At 38.1% G+C, this 23,927-nt stretch overlaps 1 protein-coding gene across 23 annotated transcripts in view; it reads right to left on the bottom strand.

Moving 5' to 3' along the window:
• Positions 1-23,927, bottom strand: part of EPB41L5 (erythrocyte membrane protein band 4.1 like 5) — a 55,897-nt gene that overhangs the window by 24,839 nt on the left and 7,131 nt on the right. For all 23 annotated transcript variants that reach the window (XR_015289233.1, XR_015289236.1, XR_015289231.1 and 20 more), the window contains exons 3-16: positions 19,358-19,462; positions 14,453-14,495; positions 13,261-13,339; positions 10,744-10,788; positions 10,377-10,429; positions 7,701-7,821; positions 7,232-7,319; positions 6,520-6,608; positions 6,278-6,347; positions 5,412-5,581; positions 4,837-4,943; positions 4,127-4,154; positions 1,823-1,865; positions 1,418-1,533 (exon numbers count right to left, since the gene is read on the bottom strand). Coding sequence is in view for 15 of the 23 variants with exons in the window: in XM_086897669.1 (XP_086753795.1) it covers positions 1,418-1,533; positions 1,823-1,865; positions 4,127-4,154; positions 4,837-4,943; positions 5,412-5,581; positions 6,278-6,347; positions 6,520-6,608; positions 7,232-7,319; positions 7,701-7,821; positions 10,377-10,429; positions 10,744-10,788; positions 13,261-13,339; positions 14,453-14,495; positions 19,358-19,462 (1,157 nt within the window). In the remaining 8 variants the exon portion in view is untranslated. The remainder of the gene's footprint in view (positions 1-1,417; positions 1,534-1,822; positions 1,866-4,126; positions 4,155-4,836; positions 4,944-5,411; positions 5,582-6,277; positions 6,348-6,519; positions 6,609-7,231; positions 7,320-7,700; positions 7,822-10,376; positions 10,430-10,743; positions 10,789-13,260; positions 13,340-14,452; positions 14,496-19,357; positions 19,463-23,927) is intronic.

Genomic DNA, 23,927 nt, shown 5'->3' with positions numbered 1-23,927 from the left:
AGATTCCTGGACAATGTTAAGACAGACAGGCTCAAGCTCTCAATCCTAAAAACTGGCATAACAAACCCAAAACTGAGTGGGTATAGAGCCCTCTCTGCTTCAGAACCAAAGCAGTGGGATTTCAGTAAGCAACGGCAGCCTTGCAAACATGAGCAGAAACATTAGCACAAATCAGGTACCCAAGAAGAGCTGGTCTAGAGCCAAGTCAAACATTTCCACCAAAGGAAATACAGGCGTCTAGCATTCATCTTGCAATTAGGCCAAAAGAATAAAAATAAAACCATGTTGAGAATGCTGAAGAATAAAGATGCCACCACCTTTCACCCACCACCACGGAAGGAATCGAGCGATCAACAGGATCCCACCATAGACAAGCACAGATTTCAGATACTAGATAAATCAAGGGCAAAAGAAAGAAAAACAGCATTGATCATATGTTCTGATTGAAATGTCAAAAAATGCAACTCAAAGCAGAATTATCATCCCCTTTATCATTCAAAATTGATAGTCTTTAAATGAATTCAATTTACATAATTATAGTACATTTGTCACAGCACTGTTACAAACAGGTATCATCTACCCGTAAGAGATACTGAAGCAAAGCAGATTTATATGCCTGACAATGGGAGAAAGACCCTTTCTCTTGAGGGCTGAAACTGCTTAGGATAAGAGCTTTGGTGTCACTCCATTCCACCATGACTGCTCCTGATGAGTCTGGCAGAAGCCAGAATTTCCCTTCTAAGATAAGCTATAGGCACAAGAAGCCAAAGAAGTCAAGATGATCTGCGCACAAGTACTGGGTTGATGCCAGTTTTGGTTTGAAAATAGCTTTGCAATATAGAAGTAGTTTAAGAAAAGTTAAATGACATGTACATTTATCAATCTTCAAATAAATCCCCTTCATTTTGAGATACATCTAATGCATAAAATAAATACTCTGATTACATGAAATCAAAGCTCTTATCTTAAGCTTGTGTCATTTTCCTCAAGCTCCCATTCTACCTAAGCTTATGAGAAAAGTCAGCTTGCCTATTTCAGAAGGTTTGAAAGACAATTCAAAATACCAGTTTACAGGGGTCTGTATTATCCTAATATCAAGTTGGGCCCCACGATACCAAGCAAAGGGTTACAAGCAAATGAGAAGGACCCAACTCTCTCCAAGACTTGAAAATAGTACTCATCCTTAATTCCTTTAGCCCCTGAAGAAATTTTCCTTTGGTTGGCAGTGACTAAGCTTGTTGTCCTCACCTCTCCACACACAATTCATAGGAAAAAATCAGCTGCATCATCCCTTACTTGATTGTCAACTTGCATCAGAGATACAAGGATAGCAGCTTATTTAAGTACAGATAAAGGAAAAGCTACTTGAATCATGCGTAAGTAAGCAGAATTCATTTCCCAGCAAAGCTGAACATACCACTTCTTATCTTGCTGGCTGGCTCCTGGACTTCTTGGGAGGTTTTCAATTTCTACTAAGACTGGTGCAGAAGGAACTGCTGTTAGGACAGGTAGGTTTGGCTTTGCATTCCAGCTCTTTGGAGACAGAATATAAACAAGTTATTATACACACATTAATGAAGTGATGACACATTAAAGTGAACAAAACATCAACACTTCTTAAGCACAAAGCTAAAGCAAGGTCATTTTCTTCCCTTACTTCCCTAGCACTGGGTATCTACAACCAGTATTTTCCAGCACTGTACACAGTTAACAGTAACATTCAATTGGTCAATCGCTGGATTTCAGGAGAAAATAACAAAATCTTCAAATCTGTTGAGACACATGAAAATTGGCTTTAGAAAAAATGAAAGAGAGTCCTTACCTGTGATCCATTAGTTTGGCTGATAACAGCATTGTTTGCAGCACTGAAAGACAAGAAGAATTTGAAACAGAGTCAATTATTCAATTTAATCAGATCAACAAACGGTTTCTGCAGGCTGGTGAAATTGTAAGGACTTTCAGAAAGAAAGAGAGTCTAAGATATTTCCAAAGTATTAATCTCTGTTCACAAAATCCTTAAAAACTTCTGCTTTAGGACAGTTGTCTGATCCTAGAGATCCTTAGTTAAGGGTATCAAGTTATTTTTCCTTTGTTCAAGCTGTAGTTTCTTCTGTAAACTCATCTGTTTTTAACTCTTCCTTTCCTAAACCAGCCGGGTTTAAAACATCTTCCTGATTCAGCAGCAGAGATGTGGCATTTCTAAAGCAAAAATTTTATCATTTTAGTTAAAACACCCAGCAAAATGTGACACTGTCAAAAGCCCACGTACACGCTGTAGATATTATGTTTGTTCCATAACTAGAACACTCCTGATCTGACATTTCACATCACAAAAGTTTATCAAAAAAATTGAAGCATTTCTTTTGCATACAACCACTAATGGACTTAAAAGCAGCTATTCAAATTTACATGCAGAGCAACTCAGCACAGCATTAATAATAATTTTATGTTATTAAATATTTACTATATTTGATGAATTAAATAAGACCCATATCCCTATTCTTGATGATCTCTGAACCTGCAAGAGACATTTCACATTTTTGAGAGAGTTAAAAGCAGTAATTATGCATTATAGATTTCATGCGAAGCAAGCTTCTTCTCCAGACTTCTAACCTTTTTTAAAAGGTTCCCACCTCCTAAGACCTGCTAATTTTCTGATTTATGGTCTGGACAACAGCTATCCAACCTGGCAAGCTGACAATTCAAATAGATTTCTCTATTTACTTCAATGACTCTTTAGAATTATTTTATTTAAAACACCATGATGTCAACACTGAACAAGCTGTTCCTTGCCCGTTTCCCCCTTCATCCTTTCTGTATCTAACAGAAATATTAAGGAATGCCTTCTGACTAGCACATTCCCCTGCGCTGGGTTAACACAAAAGAAGGGAACAACATACATCTTTCATGATGCATTTCAATTAGCAATACTGGAGGGTAGAGTTTCAGAAATGGCATAGCTTGCTGCGGAGACACAACAGTGCCACACCTAAGTGCAGATCAGGAGACTGCAGTCTTATCAGGAGAAGAAACTGCACATGAAGTTTCTCTTCCCACTCTCAGAATGACCTAAGCAACCTGAAACTCAGACAAGGGCACAACAACACAGCATGACAAGAGCACTAATTAATCGAACAGTCACATTTTGCATGCAGAGGATCTTAATGACACCCAGTTTTGAAGAGTACTTTCCCATTGTATAGAAAGAAAAAAAAATACAGGAAATCACACTGCAGCCTTGTCCCCATACTTCTACACCTCTCCCACTCTCATGAAAGAATCACCCCTGCTACTACAGACAGCAAATGCTGGGCTGTATTAAGCTTGCTTTGAAATGTTATTTTGGTATTTCTTACCCACCTCACCATGGTACTTAATATCTGTGAATATCTACTTTTTAAAAAATAATTTGGTTGCAACTGATCATTGCAGTGTTCACAAATTATTAGGGCAAAGGACAGGCCTGAGTGATGTAAGTTTCTTCACTACCAGGCAGTTCCTTTTAACCTGGTTTCTACTCTTCCCTTAAGGAAGGGAATGAAAATTATATGATTCAGATACATATGAGTAATTTACATTGCAACAGCAAGTGTGAACCTACACATCCAGAAAGACTTTTAGTAGAGAAATAAAGAACTGAAAGGCTTTCTTTTCAATGTTATTCATCCATAAAAATAAATGCAAGTGTAATACAGAATATAAACCCATCAACTTATTTAAAAAATATTCATTTTACTGTCTTTTTCCTGTCTATGACCTTCACTGAATGAGGTACTTCAGTCACACAACTGGAGCAGGCAGACTTCAGGTAGAAGACCTCACACACTTTTACCTGATCTCTTTACATGGCAGCACATGAACTACAGCTCATATCCAGCAAGAATCATAGCTAGTAATCAACAAACCTCTTTGCTAGGCAGTAAGCAAGTCTGGAAAAATTGTCTGTGTGACAACAACACAGAAGCTTTGCTTTGAACAATAATTTTTACATAAAGCAAACAAACACAAGACCCATGGCAAAACCACAGTTAAGAGGCCAACACTCTATCCTCCTTCTGCAGACACCTGCTGAAGTACAGGTCCCAAACATCAAAGACAGAAATTCAAATACTGGAATGCATCTTACCTTGTTTCTTCCAATTTAGCAGTGTATGCTGCAAGAATATAAAGCATTAATTAAAATTTAATTTATAATCTGGTTACCAGTTAAATATTAATTGCATGATTAATAAAAATAGCCTAGCACTGCCTAGAAGTAGGTAACCAAAAGAGGAAAAGTTGAATCAAAAGGGCAAAAGTTGCACACATCTCACGTATAATGTGTGAAAAACAAAATCTAAATCAGAAAATAAAGAATCTGAAGAGCAAACCAAAGCCAGATTTAAGCAAGCATCTGTAGGCAGACATGGCTGTCACACTTGACCCATGCAAGAGTGGGAGTCAGAAACAAGGTATCACGTGCTGTCAGATCATGACAAGGAAGTGCAGCTCCAAACAACAATGAAAAAAATCTCAATGACAAAAATTTTTAACTCAATTCATAAATTTAAAATTCTATCATTAATATATCACTGTTTCCTGGGCCCAAGTTTTTCATCTTCATACCAAGACATACTGTGTAATTTTCATGGCTATTTTACTTGCCAGGTAAGCTTTGGACACAAGTTTTTTCTATAAAATATCTGAGTTCTCTTAAATAAGTCAAAGAAAACCTAATTTTGAAAAGTCAAGAGAAGGGCAAACAACTACAGGAGAATTCCTACTCGGAATTTTTAAAGAAGATGATTACCTGATTCTCACATTGGATTATACTCCTCAGAATGGAAATTCTTTTACCTTTCATTTGCAGTGTTCGTCTTGAGTATCTCTTGCTGGGCCTTCTTTCAAAGGATGCTGATCTCCTGGCTTTGTTGGTCTTTGTGGTTTGATATTCTGTTTTCCCACTAAAAATGCCATGTAGAAGTGCAAAGTAGTAAAATAAATAATTTTGATGAATGTGATGATAGAATAGAGATAATAGAGATAACCCTCATAAAAACAGCACATTTCTATTTTAAATTCATAGCTTACTATCTCATGTCAGTTCTAATAAAACATCCCAAACTTCACACTTCAAAAAACCTTCCATAAAAAAGGAAAAGAGTTTTAGAAATATTCTCTTCTTCACCCCATTTCCCCAAGACAAATGGCAGAAGTAACAACTTTTTAAACGTTAAGTTGCTGACAAAAGCATGCTTGCCCTTTGCATATTTCTGTGGTCCCTGTGCATGAGTTTTGGGAGAAGCTGAAAATTCTAGAAGAGACTAAAGCTTAAGTAATATTGCCAAAAGCTGATAATAGAACTAAAACCCAGAATTCAGGAAAAGCAAGGAATGACAGGAGGTATGTGCCAAATGACAGATGACACTGACCTGTATCGGAAGCGAGATCCCAAGCGAATGAAGCCAGACCGACTGGAGCTTTTCTGGACAGGCCCTCGGAGCCGGAAGAAGGCGTGGTGTTCCACTGCACATTTCCACAAGTGTTTGCAGGCTTTGGGATGATCCAGTCTGAACACAAAAGTGTGCTCCTGCTCCTTTCCCTTAAAGCATACAAAGCACACTGATGACTTACAATAGGCTTGAATAAGTCAAAGCTAAAATTGAATGCAAGGCAAATAAAATTTGATTTTTATGACTCCTAATATATATATATATATTTTTTAAAAAATCATTTAGACAACAAAATCAACCTTTTTAGAAGCTGTAATGAACAACTGCTGTATTTTCTGAAGTTGGAAAGGGCTGGAGTCCCCTCCGAATAACTACAAATTAAAGATACTATTTCAACAGGAAGGTACTTGTTGATAAGGCTAACAGCATTTCATTTCCAAATCTAATCTTCTCAAATTACCGATGCTCACTTTTTAACTGTCTCAGGTGTATGCAACTTCTTCCACATAAGAATAATTCTGACACCTGCATAAGTAATTCATTCCACTAAATGTGGTATGTGAGTGTTTTGGGTTTTTTAAACTTTCTTGCGCAATGCACACTGTTTCCAAAGTATCTGGTCTAGTTTCACCAAGGCGTTCTCTTTTAAAAAAATGGATGACAGAAAAGTTTATCTTTTACTTAATAAGTTCCTCCATTTCCCTCCTTCCCCCACAAGTCACAATCAAAAAATCTTTCAGGCATCCACATTAATTCTCAAAACTTAAATATAAAGAAAGATTAGGAGTATGCCAACTAGTACTGTGTAATCAAGACTGATATGTAACTAAACAATATTTATCTACCTGTTCATCATCTTCAACAACAACCAGAGTGAGTTTATTCTTCTTGAAGTCAAGCCTTGTGATCTTTGGCCTGTGAGATGAACAGAAAGTGCAGGTAACATCTAACATTTAGTATCTTACTGAGAAAGTACTTTATATTCATATTGTTCTCACAACCCAAACAATTTTTTTTTTTTTTTGCTATCATAAAGGAAACAAAAGAACCAAGATCAAAACTGAATTTTAGTATACAGAGAGCTTACCAGAAAAACAAACCAATCTTTGTGTCTCCTTCAAAGACAAGAACTCCTGTAGGTGTTAGTCCCAGGCTGTAATCATTGCCATCTCTTGCCTAATTGCCACAAAATAAAAATTATATTCATTTTGGTGTTTGACCCTCTATCCAATTTATTAGAGTGATTCATGTAGTTTGTTTGCCCAGTATTATAATTACACACATATCTGCTATCTTATACAACAAAATTATTGTGTTTCAATGATCTTATGGAATGGTTTTTCTTCTTTGCATCCCTTCAATAAGGCTGACTAAAGACAAAAATTCAAGTTTCTTGATTTGTCTGTGTAATACAGCCATCCTTATGCATTTGCTGCACTTGCATCTCTGCAGGAGACCAATACTAATTTGTAGTTCTTCACCTGGTAGCTGACTACACCCCAGCAAAATTGAGTAACTATGATTTTTCACAAAACTCCTGTCTAAATACAAACTGTAGTACATACTTCCACATCAATCACAAATTTAACATACAGTAGATATACTTGGACTCAAGTTATACCTTCTAGAAATATATCCCAAAGAGTGAAATGTTGACACAAAGCCAGATCACTTATTACACAGATTGCATGAGAACAATATTCCTTTTCTTTCCCCCCTCAAAGCAGAACTCGTGTTGAAATGCAACACAAAACTAACATTATCATTTCCTAAGGACACCATGTTGTGGTTAAACATACCTTGACTATGTGCATGTCTACACCATACATTTCCAGCCATTTAGCTTTGTTTAAGTAGTTAGTTTCAGCCTGTGCTGGTGTTTGCCCCCTGAAACAAAAAACACAGAAAGGAAAAACTGGTATATGAGGAAAGCGGAAAAAAAGTTCCTGCAAGTTTGTGAAAAACATAAACACTGTTGACAACCATTCACTTTAATGAAGATCAAGGCCACTTTTTAAAGTTCTAATCTGAAAACACTGCTGAAAAAATTATTGTGTTTCAAGATTTGGTACCTCAGCATTTTACTCAAGCCTTTGAAAAGTGTTATTTTTCACATTATTTTCTTCTACAAAAGAGGACAGAACCATATTAAAATTCTGTTTCTGAATAAGGTCACAGAAGAAGCATCAGCAGTATCTCTTTAATAGATTCTCTTCACAGAAAAATCAGTGCAAACAGCTGAGCAGCATTCACTGGAAGATCTAGTACCTGCATTCCTTCCACTTCTCAAAAACAGCTAATTCCATCTCTTCAGTCTGAGTGGGAACAAACCTGAACTCAGACACCAGCTCAGGGACATGTTCAGCAGGATCATAGTCTCCAAGTTCAGCTACAAAGAACAACACTGTTAGTCACTGTTCTCAGTACACAGTGGATATTTTTCATACAGAGGAATTTCTGCACACTTTTCTACTTAGTCTATAATACTAAATTCCTTTTTGTGTTCCTTCTCCTCCAGTTCTCCTTTCACCATTTTTGACAGGGAAATTATGGACACTGAACAAATAGTTGTGTTCTCTGCACAAAAGCTTTGCATTATTGTTTATGCAGTATTATTGACATATTCCTTAAAAAGCTTCCTATAAAGGGAATTTATCACCATCCTTGAAACTCACCTTTTTTCCTTTCTTGCAGATAATTTTCAACATTTTTATCACAGAAGTATCTACCAAGATGACAGCTGACTAAAGTTACAACGGAATTTTGCCTTAAAATATTAAAGCAATGTCTCTTGACGTTTTTTATAAAAAGCAAAACCAGTTCTAACACTTTTCATGAAACTATTTGTCCAGTCTGCAACTCAGTTTCCAATTTTATGATACTATATGGCCCTGTCCTGCTAAAATTACTCTGTGTCAGGGCACAATCATGCAGCTGTTATTTGTTGCTCTCCTTTTCATCTGAGGACATAATAAATACCTTCCTGGGTTGGCCAAGTGGCTCATCGAGTCCACTGCTGCACGCTCAGAGGGGCAGTAAGAGATGCTATGTAGAAAACATACTGGAATATACCAGTCAAGGGATGTGCCACACCAAAAACACAACTCTATGTCCCACAGATGCTAACAAGTCCAGTTTTAAAGACAGATAAAAATCTAATATTCTGAAGCTGACAATTAGAAACCTTTACAAAAATGTACTGATTTTCAGAGTCACAAAGCATGGGCTCCTCCTACTAATTTCAAGTTGCTTCTTAATGTTCAGCTCACACTCAAAAAAATATGAATAATTCTCTAACTTGGACTTTGGAAGTCTGATGCAGGCCAATAATTGCTATCTGAAAACTGAAACTACAGATGTTTATGTAGAGAAAAATAGAGACATCACTGGGAAGACCTGGAGAAGTCAAATAAATACCAGTATTCCACAGGTATAGAAATGCCACATGATATAAAACTCCATTTCTTGGATTCTGAATGCTGCAAGAATAATAACAATCTTTTCACCCTCCCTCTTTTTCTTTTTTTTTTAAATGCTGACTGAGGAAGTCTGTAGTTCTATAATAATTTACTCCCACTAAAATGCCTGCCTCTGTTGAAAGGAATGCTGTCAAAGCCAGCTTAGGTTCCAGCTGATTTAAATAAAAGTACACAGCTGTCAGACGGAAAGATTAGAGCCCTGCTACAGGCAGGAGAGAGGAAAGAAAAGACCACCACAAAAAGCAGTGGATATATGGCCTAATTAATCACTTTGTTCTTCCAAAATCTTATTTACTGAATCTGTATCTTAAGGCTCTAACAATGCTAATATTTTGAACTGTGGAATGTATTCTAACTGCTTTCCTTCCACAGAAAAGAGCAGGTTAAAAAGGCAGGTGTCTTCACAGTTTAATCCCAATCTTTACACCTACACACAATTTAGGGCCATTAGCACTTCCTGCATGAAAAGAAGGAAGTGTTTTCAGAAATACTTGTAAGAGAACAAATTTCAGTGACTTAGTCCTACCTCACGCAGAGTAAGTACAGAGTAAGAGTAACAAGATTGTTACAATCAATGTTGTCTGGAGAATTTGTGTGGTTCAAACACATGGCACATCAATTGGGTTGAATAATGCCATATATCCATATATCTATATCCCCCAATAAGGACCCAAAAAGCCTAATCCAGCAAGCAATTTTAAAACTTCAAGGCCCTCCTCTTGTGAGCTCCTTTGCTTAACACCATAGGGAACTTTGCATTTGTTAACATCACAGCCTCATCCAAACAACATATTCTCATCTGGAATCAAAAGCTAAAGACAACTGAGTAATAAAATCTGAGATGACTCAAACACAGTGCTGTATAGCTGAGAAAAAAAGACAATGTCACATCTTGTGGCTGAAGAAGGATCTGAAATACCTACAAGTGCAGTTCAACCAGGAATGTTCAAGTACAAGCATGAGACATGGGGCATTAAGATGTTCCTACAAATAAGATGACGTCAAAAGCTGGTATTTTATGCACAGTTCAAACAAAACCAATTTTGTACCTGATCTGGACAACAAAGACAACACTTGACAGAAACTGTAAGTGATGAAATGATGAAAAATTATGAAAAAGAAGTGAGCTGTGTTACTACATCAAGGTGATTCAGGTAGGCTGCAGACCTTGCATCTTCTGTGAAAGTGGACAGATTTGCAGATAAACACCTGAGAAAAAAACTTTAGGGCAAAGCTGTTTACGTTCAGAACATCCTTGTTCTGTTTCCTGAGGAATTCAGTCATTTTCTGTACATACTTTCAGCACAAGTACAATCAAAAATATCTGCATTTCACACTGGATCACTAATGTCTGGGCAGATTCCATTTTATGGACATAAAAAGGACAGACTTTTTTAAACAGCTAGTAAGAATCTACACAAAACTGTTGGTGCAGCTTCACCCTTCCCTTCCTCCACATACTCACCTTGCATGTTATAAGCTGCCAACTGGACGGCGGTGTCAAAAGGACATTCCAATCTGCCAAAAGAGAAGTGCATTGTTAAAACCTGAACTGACACCATTAGCAGACAACTTCTGTAACTGACAGTAAGAAACTGCAAATGTCTAGGATAAGAAAATGAAAAAATATTGGTAGGTTTGCTGAAAATTATCAGGATTATCAGTAGATAAACCCTACTTTAGTTAAGCATTCCTCTCCTGAAATTCATGCAGAGAAAATAGTATTTTAGAGAAAAAAAAATAACATTACATCATTAAGCAAAAGTTAATAATTATCCAAATACAAATCTAATAAACTCTATGCTACTGTAATAGTTTAAAAGGCTGCTTACTTTCCACTAAGAATATCCAGTTTTAGCTGCAGAACAAATAAATACCTGTAGGATAAAATAAGAAATAAGTCATTGAGTAATGGTGCTAATGTGTTGTTCAGTCAACAGGAGTCACAGCCTGACAAATAAAAATGTTTTCTACTCTTAACATGGGTTTTCAAGACCAAAGAAACAGCACTGTGACCTTTCAAGGTTTTATCAGTTGGGTTTGTGTGTTTTGCAGGCATTTCAAATGAAGCAAACCCAGAAGTACGAGTTGTCAAAAGCTGAACTACTGTGTTGCATGGAAAAATAAACAGGATACCAAACTAGATATATTTTTTATTCTCTTCTGATTCTACTTGAGCAAAGAACAACTTGCAATTTCCATGTTTCCTTCATTATTCATACTCATACCAATCTCATAAAAGAATGGTTATTTTTAAGTCCTGCAAATAACTAAAAGTTTCTACTATGGATTGCTTAGTTAAAATCTAACCTGGAACACTGACTGCTAAGTGACCAAAACTAAACAGCAGGCTGCAGCCTTTTCAACTTGTTTACTCTTCAGAGCCAGCTTTCCTTCACTGCCTTGCATATTCTCTACTCTTTTTGCTTAAAAATGGGGCAAATATTAAATATAAATCCCTTTGGTGTGCAATACCAATTCTTCTGATCCAATACCCCTGAAGAGCAGCCCCCTTGTTCCATTATGGTACACAGCTTTCCTTTAACAGAAGAGGTCTCATCAAGTACAAAACACCAGCATCCACCAAGGTATCCAGTCTGAATTCTAGCACGGATTCCTAGAAGCCCTACACACAACTTTTGCTTCAGCATGTGCCTGTGTCTCCTCAAACTTTCATACAGACACAAACACGTGCAGGTGTTTTTCCTACAGGTTCCACAGAAGTTCACAAATACTTTGCCCAACCATTTATTATCCAAAACCTTTTGAACGCTCCTTTATTGCTCTGCATGGAGAATAAATTTGGTAGGTACTGAACCCAGGTATGAAAATTAACACAGGCGTTCAGTGCACAGCGTGTATGACCAGTCTGTGCTTATCAGCCACGTAACACTTCGGAGCAATTCAAGCACTTCCCCTGCTGTGTCACACGAACACTGGATGAGAATATGAGCAGGCTGCACCTGTGGGAGCTGAAAAGTAGCTCCAGTTGGGTGTCCTGCTGTTTAAGGATAGAACCCTTGGGAAAGTCCTTGCCAGTGACACCTACAACTGGCAGCAAAGCAGGCTTCCTGCCACTTCTGCTACTTTAAGGTGTCACACTGTCTAAAGACAGAAGGACCACTTGCTAGTCTTCTGTTCTGGGGGATTAGCTAAACAGGCAGACAGTGTTTAAAAGCCCTCAGGTTTCAGATCTGCCCTGCTAAAACCTGCCCAGCAAGGTCTGACTGGCAGAACTCAAGCCAAAACAGATGAAAATGTTCTATAGTGTAAATTGATACAGCTATAGGTCTGAATTTTGTCTATAGTTGCTGGTTTTAAAGATAGTTAAATATTTCTTCAGGAACATGAACAGGGATGTGAAACATTCTTCCCAGATCAGCAGGAAAGCATTAAAAAGCAGTTATGTTACCACATGTAAATATGAAGCTGCACAGGGTACATATGGCTGGAAGGGGTAATGCTGCTATAATCTTCCTGGTAGCACTCCAAGGGATTTGGCTAAAGTGCAGATTGAAGATCCACACAGACATAAACCTGAACAACAAACAAATGCACTTCACACCCTTAAAAATGGCTGAGGTATGAAATGTCTACAGCTATTATGAAAATATAACTTAGTTTACTCTCCAAAAGGGATCAGCAGCAGCAGTAACAACACAAGGAAATGTTGCCTTTTACAACAGATTTATACTCCTGACAGATGGTAGGTTGTGTTCTTTTTCAAAGCACCCCTAGTAGTCTCAGTCCAACCGGAAATGCAGTTCTATGAATGGATTTGTGAAATGCTTTAATCAAGAGGAACCACTGCTCACCTGATACTACGAACCTACACCTCTAGTAGTGTCAACTTAGCTCTACACGGCAGTAAAATACTATTTTCCCTTCCCCTAAGTTCTTTGGAGACCACACATGCAATGGAATGCTAACTGAACTTCTTCTTTCCAAAGAGAACCTCTAACCTGCAATCCAATGCTTTTCTGCCTGGAGACAAGATGATTGTATGCAGTTGAAACTAACATTTTACGAAAAATAAAGACAGTGGAATGAAGTCTGTTCTCTTCAGTGAAAACCTCTGTCCATCATGCATAAGCTACTCAGATCAGTTGCTAAAATTGCCTAACGAAAAATGGTGCATTAAGTAATATATAAATATTTAGATCTGTGTCACATTTATTTCCACACACAAAATAGCTACTTTACAAAAAGAAAAACTACATTTACAAAAAGCCAAGTAAGCAACAGCAAGCAGTTGCTAAAGAATTCTCAGAATTGTTTAAATAGATACCACAGAAAACATTTTCCTGGCCTTATCTGGGTCCCACTATCACACACAAAATCCCTCTTACCTTGTTAGCTCTTCACGTAGATTATTGGGCTCTGATGAGTAAAACTTTACACGAAAATGCAGACAATACGGGGGGCCAACTGCAACACAGAATTCATTCAAGACAGCAATAACAGCGGATGAGACAGGTTATTTATTTATTACACAGAATCACATCACAAAATTTGACTGATATTGGTTGGCTATGTTCTGCACAAGGTCTTAAGGCAGGAATTCCCTTATGCCAGGGAAATCTGTGAAGAACATCGGGGTGAAAGGACATTTAAATATACACACAAAATAGTTTTATGTGTCACAAGTCAACCCAATGGTCATATCACATTAACTTAACAATAACTCCTGCCAAGAGCACATGAATCTAGGCTAATCTCTATATTTAAGGGCTCTATTCACCACCAAGAAAGCTGTGCATCTTGTCTCTACTGTTGAGTAAATCTTCAGGCATGCTGCTGGTCTCTGCAACACCTTCCCAGGGCTCTGGGAAATACTGCTGACAACTCAAGTCCTCCTATTCCACAGAAGTTTAGACATACTTTATGGGTATTTAAGAGACTCTTCTATGGAAGAATCATCTCTTCTGGAAACCAAAGTGTTAATTCAGCAAAAGACTGGATCAACAGTTCTTTAAAAATGTGCATCGCTCTGCTGATTCTTGCATTTGACAGGAGGAATTTTCTCCCTCTCACTGCTTCCAAAACCTCGCATGGATTAAAACACCACAAATCCCTGAAGACTTCCCACAGTGCAGAGCAAGGAAGCTGCTAAATAACATCTTACCCAAGCACACATCACTGCAACAACCAGGCCACACTGAACCCTTGTGCAGCAGGTGAGGACTTGGTGGAGTGCACACAGATTCAAGCATGCAGGACTGCGCCATACATGAGGCTCCAAGACAAGTTTACCTATAGCCAGGATAATGCTCTATAATACTAGAACACCTTCAGCTGCCTTGACTCTGTTTCAACTATAATTAATGAGCCCATAACATGTTTAATTAAGAACATTAGAATAAAGTAGTATGAGTTATAGAAGGAAGATGCCATTTAACAGTCAGTAACACCATGCAGAGCTTTTGTCACTTGCCACCTTCACGCTCTCACAGGACACTGCCCCCCACCACTCATTTCAACAGACTGTGCTTCCTGTATATTAAATACAATGTCTCAAGAGAAAACAGAAAGTACACTTACTTTTAACTTGCTTTTTAATGCTTTTTGTGTTGTCCAGCCAATGCTGAAAAATAAATTAATTTCACTGAATTATCAATAAAGAACTCTCTCAGAAAGAACAAAAGAGGAAGTGTTAGTGAAGACCATCTTGGAATAACAAGTAGATTGATAAAACAATGTAATTCAAGTCTTTCACAATTCACAGCTTTCTGTGCTCGTTGAAGATCCTTTTGCTCAAAGTTTGTAATGCAAAAAGTCAGTTTTGAGCAACAGAAACATCCTCTAGTACCTTATTTAAACCAAATCTTCAAGACAGCACTGTCTACTTAAAAGAAAAAAAACCATACTAACAAACCACTTCACTAGATTTTCATCCTGTCCAGACAAACACTTAATTCACACATTAGTAGGTCAGCCAGTGACAATGTGCCAGAGAAGCATAAATCATAGCTGAAGACTCTGGCACTCAGCTGTGTGTGATGTTTACTTGGGGCAGGATGGGGAGAGACAAAATAAATATTGTTGGCTTTCAGGCATTTTCTTTAGATGACTCAAGTGCAGTAACAGCACAACTGCTTGTGTCCCAACATCAGAGACAGCTCTACCTAATTCTCAAAAATCTATTCACAGGTAACATTTTAACAACTGTCACATGGCAGGACAAGTTACTGCCTCACCTACTAATGCTAATTATAAGCTATATACTGGACAAGAAGCCAAAACAATGGCTTGACTTACACTGTGTACAACAGCATGTGAAAAAACCTGTACTTGGCAGATTTAAACACCTACACGTATATACTATGCTTCCCAAAATAACTGCACATAATGACACTGCTGAAGAGTTTATAGCAGAGGTTAAAGCTGGAACTCTAACATACATCTAGCGGGACAGATCTCCTTCAAAGTGCTGCCTATGGCCAACAGCTCCCTCCTCCAAAGAAGGTGACTCACCTAAACAGGAAATATGGCACCCTGACCAACGTAATTGCACTGACTCAACAGCCAGAGCCAACTACCTGACACACCATGTCCTGCATGGTTCACCATGCCCAGGGAACACCACCTCATCAGATCAATCCCAAAAGTCACCTTGCAACTAATACAGATGAATTATATACTTAGCAACACTTCTTTTGTCAAACTGTGTGACATGAACTTCACAGTGAGCCCCAGGGATGACAGAAAAGCAACAAAGGTATGAAAAAGAACCAGTATTTTCAGGTTGCACTGCCAAGTGCAAACACATTCCTGCCTCCACAACAGCCCTGCCTTCTGCAGAGAGCTGAAATCAGACTGTAACACAGCCTGCCTGTGACTGATTGCTGTATTAGCTGCAGATGAGAATGCTTAAACCATCTGCTGCTGCTGTTCACACAGCTGAGAATGCTCTCATTGCCTATTCCAACTAAGCTGCAGAGAGCTATCTGAAATAAATCTAATATATTTTTTAAATAAAGAAGAAGTTTAAGGAGGAATGAAGCAAATATTTACATAAATTTTGCTTACCCTATCAGTGAAATGGGAGCTGAGCAATTATTCTTTCTTCAGGGAAATCATATAATCTTTTTTCCTATTCCATAAATTCACTTGCAATTAAATAGACTTTACTTACTCCTTCCTCTACCAAAAAAATATAGAAACTATGCAGCTGGAGGCTTGCAGGTGATTTAGATACAGGAATGGCAGGGAGGGCCCTTTCTAGGCTCCAGGGCTGACTGTGCCCCCTTTTTCATCTTCCTCCTGTTTTTCCTCATCTCCTCCACATTCCATGGGAAGGCAACAGAGAAGCAGGCCCATGACAGGCACCGATAGTGTTTCACTCTGCTGGGCTTTGACTGCTGCTGCCCACAGGAGTCCTGCTCAGTGGTGAGGGTGTGTAAGAGAGAAGGGAAACAGAGCTGCTTTTAAGTGGGGGTGGAAATGAAAAAAAAAAAAACAGCCCCAAAACCAACACATGAATGGACAGACACAGACGTCAAGAAACTTGAGATTTATTCCAAGTGATTAAAATGGAATTCAAGTGGACCTGGAAAAGAAGTTTACTTTTGATGAGGGTTTGCACAGCGCAGTCTATTGCTGAAAATCAGAGATAAAGTTTGCTAAACAGAAGACAGTACTAACAACAGACTGTGCAGAGTACTGGAAGACCTTATTAAAAGAGTTTGCTGCTGCAGAAATTAAAAACAAAACGCATACAAAAATCCCTGAAATCCTGACCTGGTAACATTTCAAGAAGTTTGGGAAAATGAGGTTAATTAAATAAGATGTTGAGGCTCAAACTGGTCTCTTTCTGAACTAGAAAGACTTTCTGACTCTAGCAGACTAGAGTCAACACAGAAATCCCATGAAAACAACAATTCTTTCACTTCACTAATTGTTTTAAGAACGTCTTTAAAGAAGCTATTACTTCAGTACAAAAATCCAAAATGTCAAGAAGAGTTTCCATTATCTGGGTTTCCTCCACTCCCCAGGAAATCTTTAACACCCAACTAGTGATCACTTAAGCAGCAGAAAACAATGAAAAAGAACCCCAATCCTTCAGTTGTTCACAATAAATCTACTGAAAACCTACTTGTAGTTAAAACAAAAGTGTGGGATTTCCAAAACTTTTTTGTATAACTGTGTTGCTAGTTTGTATCAGTAAAAGTAACTAGGAAGTATGGCAACATTCTTAGATTTAAATGGGGTAGCAGAAAGATGGTCTCCTCTGGAGCCAGTGGACAATGCTGTGTACAGCAAGGGACTGGATTCTCACACTGTTTATTTAACAGGCCTCCTGAATAATCTTAGACAAGTCACTTGATTAGTCTCTGTTCTTTGTTTGCAGCTGCAGATTGGGTTTCTGCTAGAACTTGCCAGCTCCTTTAGCAGGAATGGCTGCTATCGCAACAGTTCTTCATTTCTTAAAGCAATTAATTATCTCTGGCTGCTGCATTCAGCTCTTCTGGCAAAATGCGATCTTTTCTGTTTCATTATATGCATTTCATCATTAAGGTCCAGCTTAAACAGATTGTTATCTCTACTCTGCTGCTTTTCAGTCACACGTAGTTAAGAAAAGGAAGCAAACGGAGTTTGAAATTCCCCGTACCTGGTAGATTGTGCAGTATCAAATATTCATTCATGTACTCTCTGGACTGGCAGTAAGAATTTGCTAGACAAAAGCAAGGCATGAGCCACTTCTGTGGCAGGCAACATTAACCCTTATTAACACATTTCAAGATGAAATGGCTTTATCTGCTAGCAGATCAGGAAGAGAAAAAAAAAATATCATACAGATAATTCTACTAGTTAAAAACTAACCCACTGTGAACTCTTATGAGATTCTAGAGACAATACATCAGAAATACATCAGAAGCCACATGGCAGAAACTGAGTTAGGATTTCCTACTGTTTTCCTGAAGCAAAAAGATAAATGTAATAGAACCCTTCGCTATCAGTACTCATCCTGGACTGCACATGCTGAGCACAGCTAACATGATTTTGAGACATATAAAATGGTGTGCAATAGGTTGTTTTCTCATTTCTGTTGATATGCATGGTTCTGACTGCTATCCATCTGTTAGTGTAATGGTCCTTTTCTCCTGGTGTTAAATGTCTTTGCTCCGCAAGGGGTTTAAAGACCACTTTCATTACTGGGAACTACAGAGCAGCAGCAGCTAATCCCACTGGCCATGAAGTTTGCTTCAGATGCTGAGCACCAATGATTTTCTCTGAGGAGTGTTCTCTACAATTCTCTACAATTACATGATAAGCATAAAATTCAATCACAATAATTTTGGAAAGAAGCCATCAAGTTATACGTGTTTTGGGGTGGAGCACTGTGTCCAAAGCTGTCAGCTTCTTTCAAAGGTGCAAATTTGTGGAATTTTTTTTGCCTTTGTACAAAGCTTCAACAATTAGGAGATCACCTTCAAACTGTTCTGGACACAGACCTTCACAGAAATAAAGGAATGTAAGTCACTGCCTCCATTTTTGTACGCTAACCTTGAACAATTCAGATATTTAGCTCAATTGTCTGTGCTTCCCCTGTGCCATCCTAAGCATGAAAAAGTTCTGAAGAGGCCTTGAAACACAAAAGGAATTAGGTTAATACATCTAGCAAATGAGACTGACATATTCAGCAGGAAAATGGAGATCTCATTCTACCTGGGGATGCTGGGCTAAGTAAATACAAGTTTAAGTTACAGAGATGCACGACAAAGAAAAAAACATTCCTTGCCTAAAGGTTCACTTAACTTGCAGCTACCCTTGGTGAAAGGATTAAATACTTGACTATATGTGCATAGCCCACAAGTGAAAGACCTGTGGTTGCTTGTGACAGTGCTCTGCTTCTGATTTCAAAACCTGTTACATTTTTAGAAACACAAAATAAAACACCAACAAACTTGGACTTGGAAGAACCATTTACTCTAACTGATACAAACACACACATAGCCTCCTAAAAACTTACAGTTGCACATCTGAGTCGCAACTGGTTTGAACAAATGAAAGGTATACCCTTCTTGCAAGCAGACATTAACAAGACATTGCTGACAAGAAAGCAGAGGGCATGTGCAAAGGAAAACCTCCTCTCTGTACAGCATACAGCAAAAGGGCCAAGCACACAGTCTGGTTTTGCTCCTTCCTCTCTGTATCATCAGCACCAAGAGTTTCTACATGACACACCAGGCTCTGGGGTCTGACTGGAACAGCCTGCCTAGTGACAACAGGAGGTGTGACATGAAAACAAGAAAGGAAGAGACAACAGCATGGTCACATGTTAGAGTGCTGGAGATGGAATTAAACTTGGGGACATGGAAAAATCACACACCACAGAACTTCTGCACAAAACTTAATTCACAAAAGGAAGTTTTCTTACAGCATTTTTGTCAATATTGGGATTTAACTTTAAGACTGTTGCATAAAAAGAGCATAGCTACTCACTGCCACTTGTGCTGAATCCATGAACCTTAATCCAAAGTAGTCACTTTCTATAAGGTCCAGATGATACATGATTTGTTCAAACAGGAGCTGGCCTTTGGCTTTTTTCTGAAAAGATAACAGGATTTAGTACACAGCAAGTAGATTTGTTGTAGCATCTATCTTTTTCTCTGCACACGTTATAGTCTAATTCCACAAATTTAGATTCTGAAAATATAATGTGGACACCGTCTTTTCCCCCCCTTGTATTTTTTGATGGATGTTTTTCTCAAAGGCAAATGTTCACACCACGAGAAACACATAGTATATCCATAAAGAACTTGCATAATCTCCTTTTTTGGAGTATGTCAACACTGACTTGCCTAACAGAGTGTTAAAATGTCATTTTATCATTTTTCCTGTTAGGCTTTCCTCACTCAGTGACATTCAATAGAACTGAAAACACAGCCAGTACAATTGCAATAATCAATGTGCTGGAAAACTTTAGGAGTCAAGTACAGCAAACTGCTTATGAATTTAATACTGTTTGGTATCTAGGCGTTTCACCAGTTTAGAAGCAGGTAGCAAAGCCTATTGAATTAGGAGATAGCATTCCATTAGCAAGTGCTTTTAACAACTACTATGAAACAGTCTGGGGCAAGCAACTTGAATAAATAGCACTTAAGATACCAGATTTACAAAACTAAGTTCATAAAACTAACTTCTAGGTGCAAAAAGCCAGCTCATATGCTCACACATAATTTATGAAAAAAACAGCTCTGGCCCCAAGGAGACATCCCTTTTACAGTTATGCTCTAAAAAATTAAACAGTTGTTTTTTAAGAGAAGGCACATAAATAGCACTGAGCAGTTTCTAGACAACATGTATTTTTCATGCTATGAGCTCCCTTATAACAATAAATGGAAATAATAGCTTAAGAGTTATTATACCTAAAATACTTAAATGTAATAAAATACATTAATAAATTATTAGATTAAAGGTCATAGTGTTAAAAAAAATTAAATGCAAAGAAATGCAGACATTACTTATTCTTACTCTGCCAGCAGCTTAAGGGTTTCTCTATTTCTGTAAAGCCACCATCTTACAATCTTTTGCCCCGATATTTATAGATTCACAATATGAGAAATGGGATAACTTTCTAAGTATATGTTTAGTAAGCTGGTAATTAGCAGATTTAGTACACCTCTCAAAATTCTGGACCGGCCAAATTTTTTATTCTCAGAAATAATCTGGTTTAATCAGTAATATCTAAGTAAGTAAAGTAGCATGCCATAGTTTTTGCCACCTTCCTCTACCCTGATCTTCAAATATTTCATATTCTACTTTTCAACCACCATCACTGGTTTACTTGATGTATGAGTTAAATCCAACAAAACATATTACAGCTCAAAGCAAAAACTCAAAAAAAGTTTGTAAACTGAGCCTGTCTAAGCAAATTCTCACAGAGTTATTTCTTTCCAGGTACTGGGGAGAATAGCAGGAATGGAAGGCATCTGGGCCAGCAGGCAACTTCACAAACACACAGCATCAACAAAACATTGTATAAAGCAAATACTAAACATCAACCTCATCAACTTCATTCAGACAAAGTGTTTTCTGTTGGTCTCAGGAAAAAATTATTTCCCAGACAGTAACAGATTTATTAAACACCAGCTCAAAGAGACACTTAAGGCAAACCATCCATACATATAAACACTTTTCTTTCATTGAGTCTGTAGCCTCAGTCTCAAATGATGAAGGGCATTGAACTCTTAGTATTTTTTCTCAACACAGGGTATCTTCTACTTAAACATTAATATAATAATACATGTGAAATCAATTCAGCACCTGCAACAGCAAAACCAGAAAATCACCCTATGTTGCATGAAGCTTTCGGTAGCTTGTCTAAAACTAGTGGAAAATCTCCCCTTATTGAGCAGAACATTTGAGATCCTTCTCAATTCCTCTGTGCGTCATCTTTAAAAAGTGCAATTAACCAGTTATCTCAGCCAAATTCCCTACCGGTGACAGAAGCATTTTCACTCCAGCCTGGCATACTACACATACTATCTCAGACTACCCACTAGCAAAAACTTCAATTTCTGCAGTGTCAAATTAGTTTCATAGTGTGTTTGCCATTTTGGAAATCTCAGCAGAGGTCTCAAAGATTAATTGGACCCAGAATGACTAATGTGGGATAAAGTCCCTGAAGAAGCAGTGGAATGTCTGCGGAAAGATCTGCAGGACTTCTGGTTGTTTTCTGACTTAAATCACCAGGGCTGTCAACATGGAATTAATTATCTACTACTTTGCATATGATTTAAATCCTCAGCAGCTGTATTTGGTGCAAGTCAGCAGAAGTGTCACACATGCTTTTCTTACTAAAGTCCTTCCTCCTTAAACAAACAGCAAAAATATTAATGCTTTGTAACCAGACAACTGTAATGAATCAAAATTAATTTCTTTGCATTCAATAAAACTGCAATCTCAAGAGTTTTCAGAGAGCAAAGATACACTTTTATTACATTTTCTTATGAAAAATTGCCCTAACTTTCTAACGGCAACATTGGTGCTAATAACGTCATGGTTGTGGGTTCAATCCCTGTACGGGACATGAAGAGTTAGACTCTTAATAATCCTTGTGGGTTCCTTCCAATGCAAAATATTCTTGGGTTCTGTCAAAGTGACATTTTTATCCTGATGTCGTCCCATGCTTTTTTCTCCCCTTTCCTTTCTTTCCCTTAGAGCAGATCTCAGGTTACACTCAAAGGACAAATATTTTCAAACTGTTTAATGATTACTGATGAACTATTAACAACTCCACTCACAAGCAGTCCAGTCAGTGGCTGGTCTTCCCTTCAGGGCACAGATTAAACTTCTCACGGGTTTGCAGTTCAGTAAAACCTGACTATTTGATTTACAGAGTTTTCTATTCTCTCCAGGAAACAGCAGCAAACATATCACAGCAGGAGAATCAACAACAGCAAAACGTGAATAAAATACACCATATATATAGGGCAGGACTTCTCCTGGTTTTGCCACACTGGACAAAAGCATCTTCTGATCACTTCGGCATGAATCACATGGCCCCTGCCCCCCTCCCCCCCTTTCCCCAATGAAAGGGATGCTCCCAACTAATGACATCTCCTGCTGCTCTTAATAACTGCAATTGCTGGCTGAGTAGGTGTTACGAAGGCTGGGCTTAGCCCCGGTAGCTCAGCAACAAGACTGGGTGTTCACCTCAGTGTGCTGGTTTGTCCCTTCACTGCCGGGGTAAGGTGATCCCGAGACATTCTCCTTGGCTCAAGCATCTCAGTCACTGCCTAAAACCTGAAAGGCAGCATTTATACCCTCTTCTCATGGTCTCAGAGTATCGCCTATTTCATGGACACGCATCCATGAGGATAAGTCAGCCAGGTGCTCCAAACCTTCCTGATGTCAAAGGCACCTTCAGTACTAGAGCAGGCAGTACAGACCAGCGCGGGAGAAGCAACACAAGCTCACGGTATCTGGAGAAGAGCTTGTGCTGGGTGAGCACCAGCTGAATGGCTCACCTAAAGTTTTTAATCACAGCCAAGTAGTTATTTTTTTCCAAAACTTGAAAAAAACCCTCAAGACCAAAATACCCACCTAATAAATTTACTAATTAAAATACCAGAAAATAATCTCTCCTGTTAATTTCTTTGTGAAGAAATGGAGGGCCCTATGCAAGATGAACTTTGAAAAAAAAATAGATGAATAAGCAATACCTTCACAGGACTTACTATACTTTGTGTTTCTGCAGCTGTACCTTTTATTCAGATTTCTTCAAATGATCATGTTAACATTTTTATAACTAAGATTACTATTAACTAACATAACTATTAACTATTGTCTTCAATAGCTACCAAGTGGCAAAAACTTCACTTCCTGGTTTTTGTCAACTCATCAGGAGGGTTACCATTCATATGCATAGAAGCTTTCTTAGAAATATACCATTTACACCCACACACACGGTATGGATAGATCCCCATTCAAGACTTACAGCTACCCAGTTGCTAGGGCGTCACCTATGCATGTTTGCAGACCACAGCAGCAGGGAAGCAGCAGATGAGCCTGTCCATTCTTTTAATGAAGTAAATCCTCTTCTCCCCAAACCACAGGTTTCAAATAACTAAGCCATGAGAAAGCTCCAATAGTGAGCTTTAAAGGAAGAAGATTTCATCTCAATATCATGCAAACGGTGTCTATAGTTAACACCATTAAAGTTTGCTGGAGAATTGGAGGGTTAAAACCCCTTATCTTTACAAAGGCAGTGTTAGAAGTACACATTATTTGTATCACCCTGATCTTCTTATGGCTTTAAGTACTGACCTACAAATGGAGCTGCTCCTTTCCTCAAACTCCAAGCATCACTCATACAATAACTTTTCCAAACTCTCCAGTCAATTTTCTTGTTCATCTAAAGATGTCACTGGCAGCAAAACACTAGTTCTGCTTCTCTCTCTGGTTTATCCCCAGTTTTTGACAACAGTGCCATACACACTTGTGAATATAAAGGAGAATTTCTACCTCCAGAAGCACAGCTTATCAATTCTATTTACTCAGTGTCTCA

The sequence above is a fragment of the Cyanistes caeruleus genome, chromosome 7 (genome assembly GCF_971803275.1).
Source record: "Cyanistes caeruleus chromosome 7, bCyaCae1.hap1.1, whole genome shotgun sequence".
NCBI classification, from domain to species: Eukaryota; Metazoa; Chordata; class Aves; order Passeriformes; family Paridae; genus Cyanistes; species Cyanistes caeruleus.
Note: the sequence above shows the minus strand (reverse complement) of the source record. Positions and strands in the feature narration are given on the sequence as shown.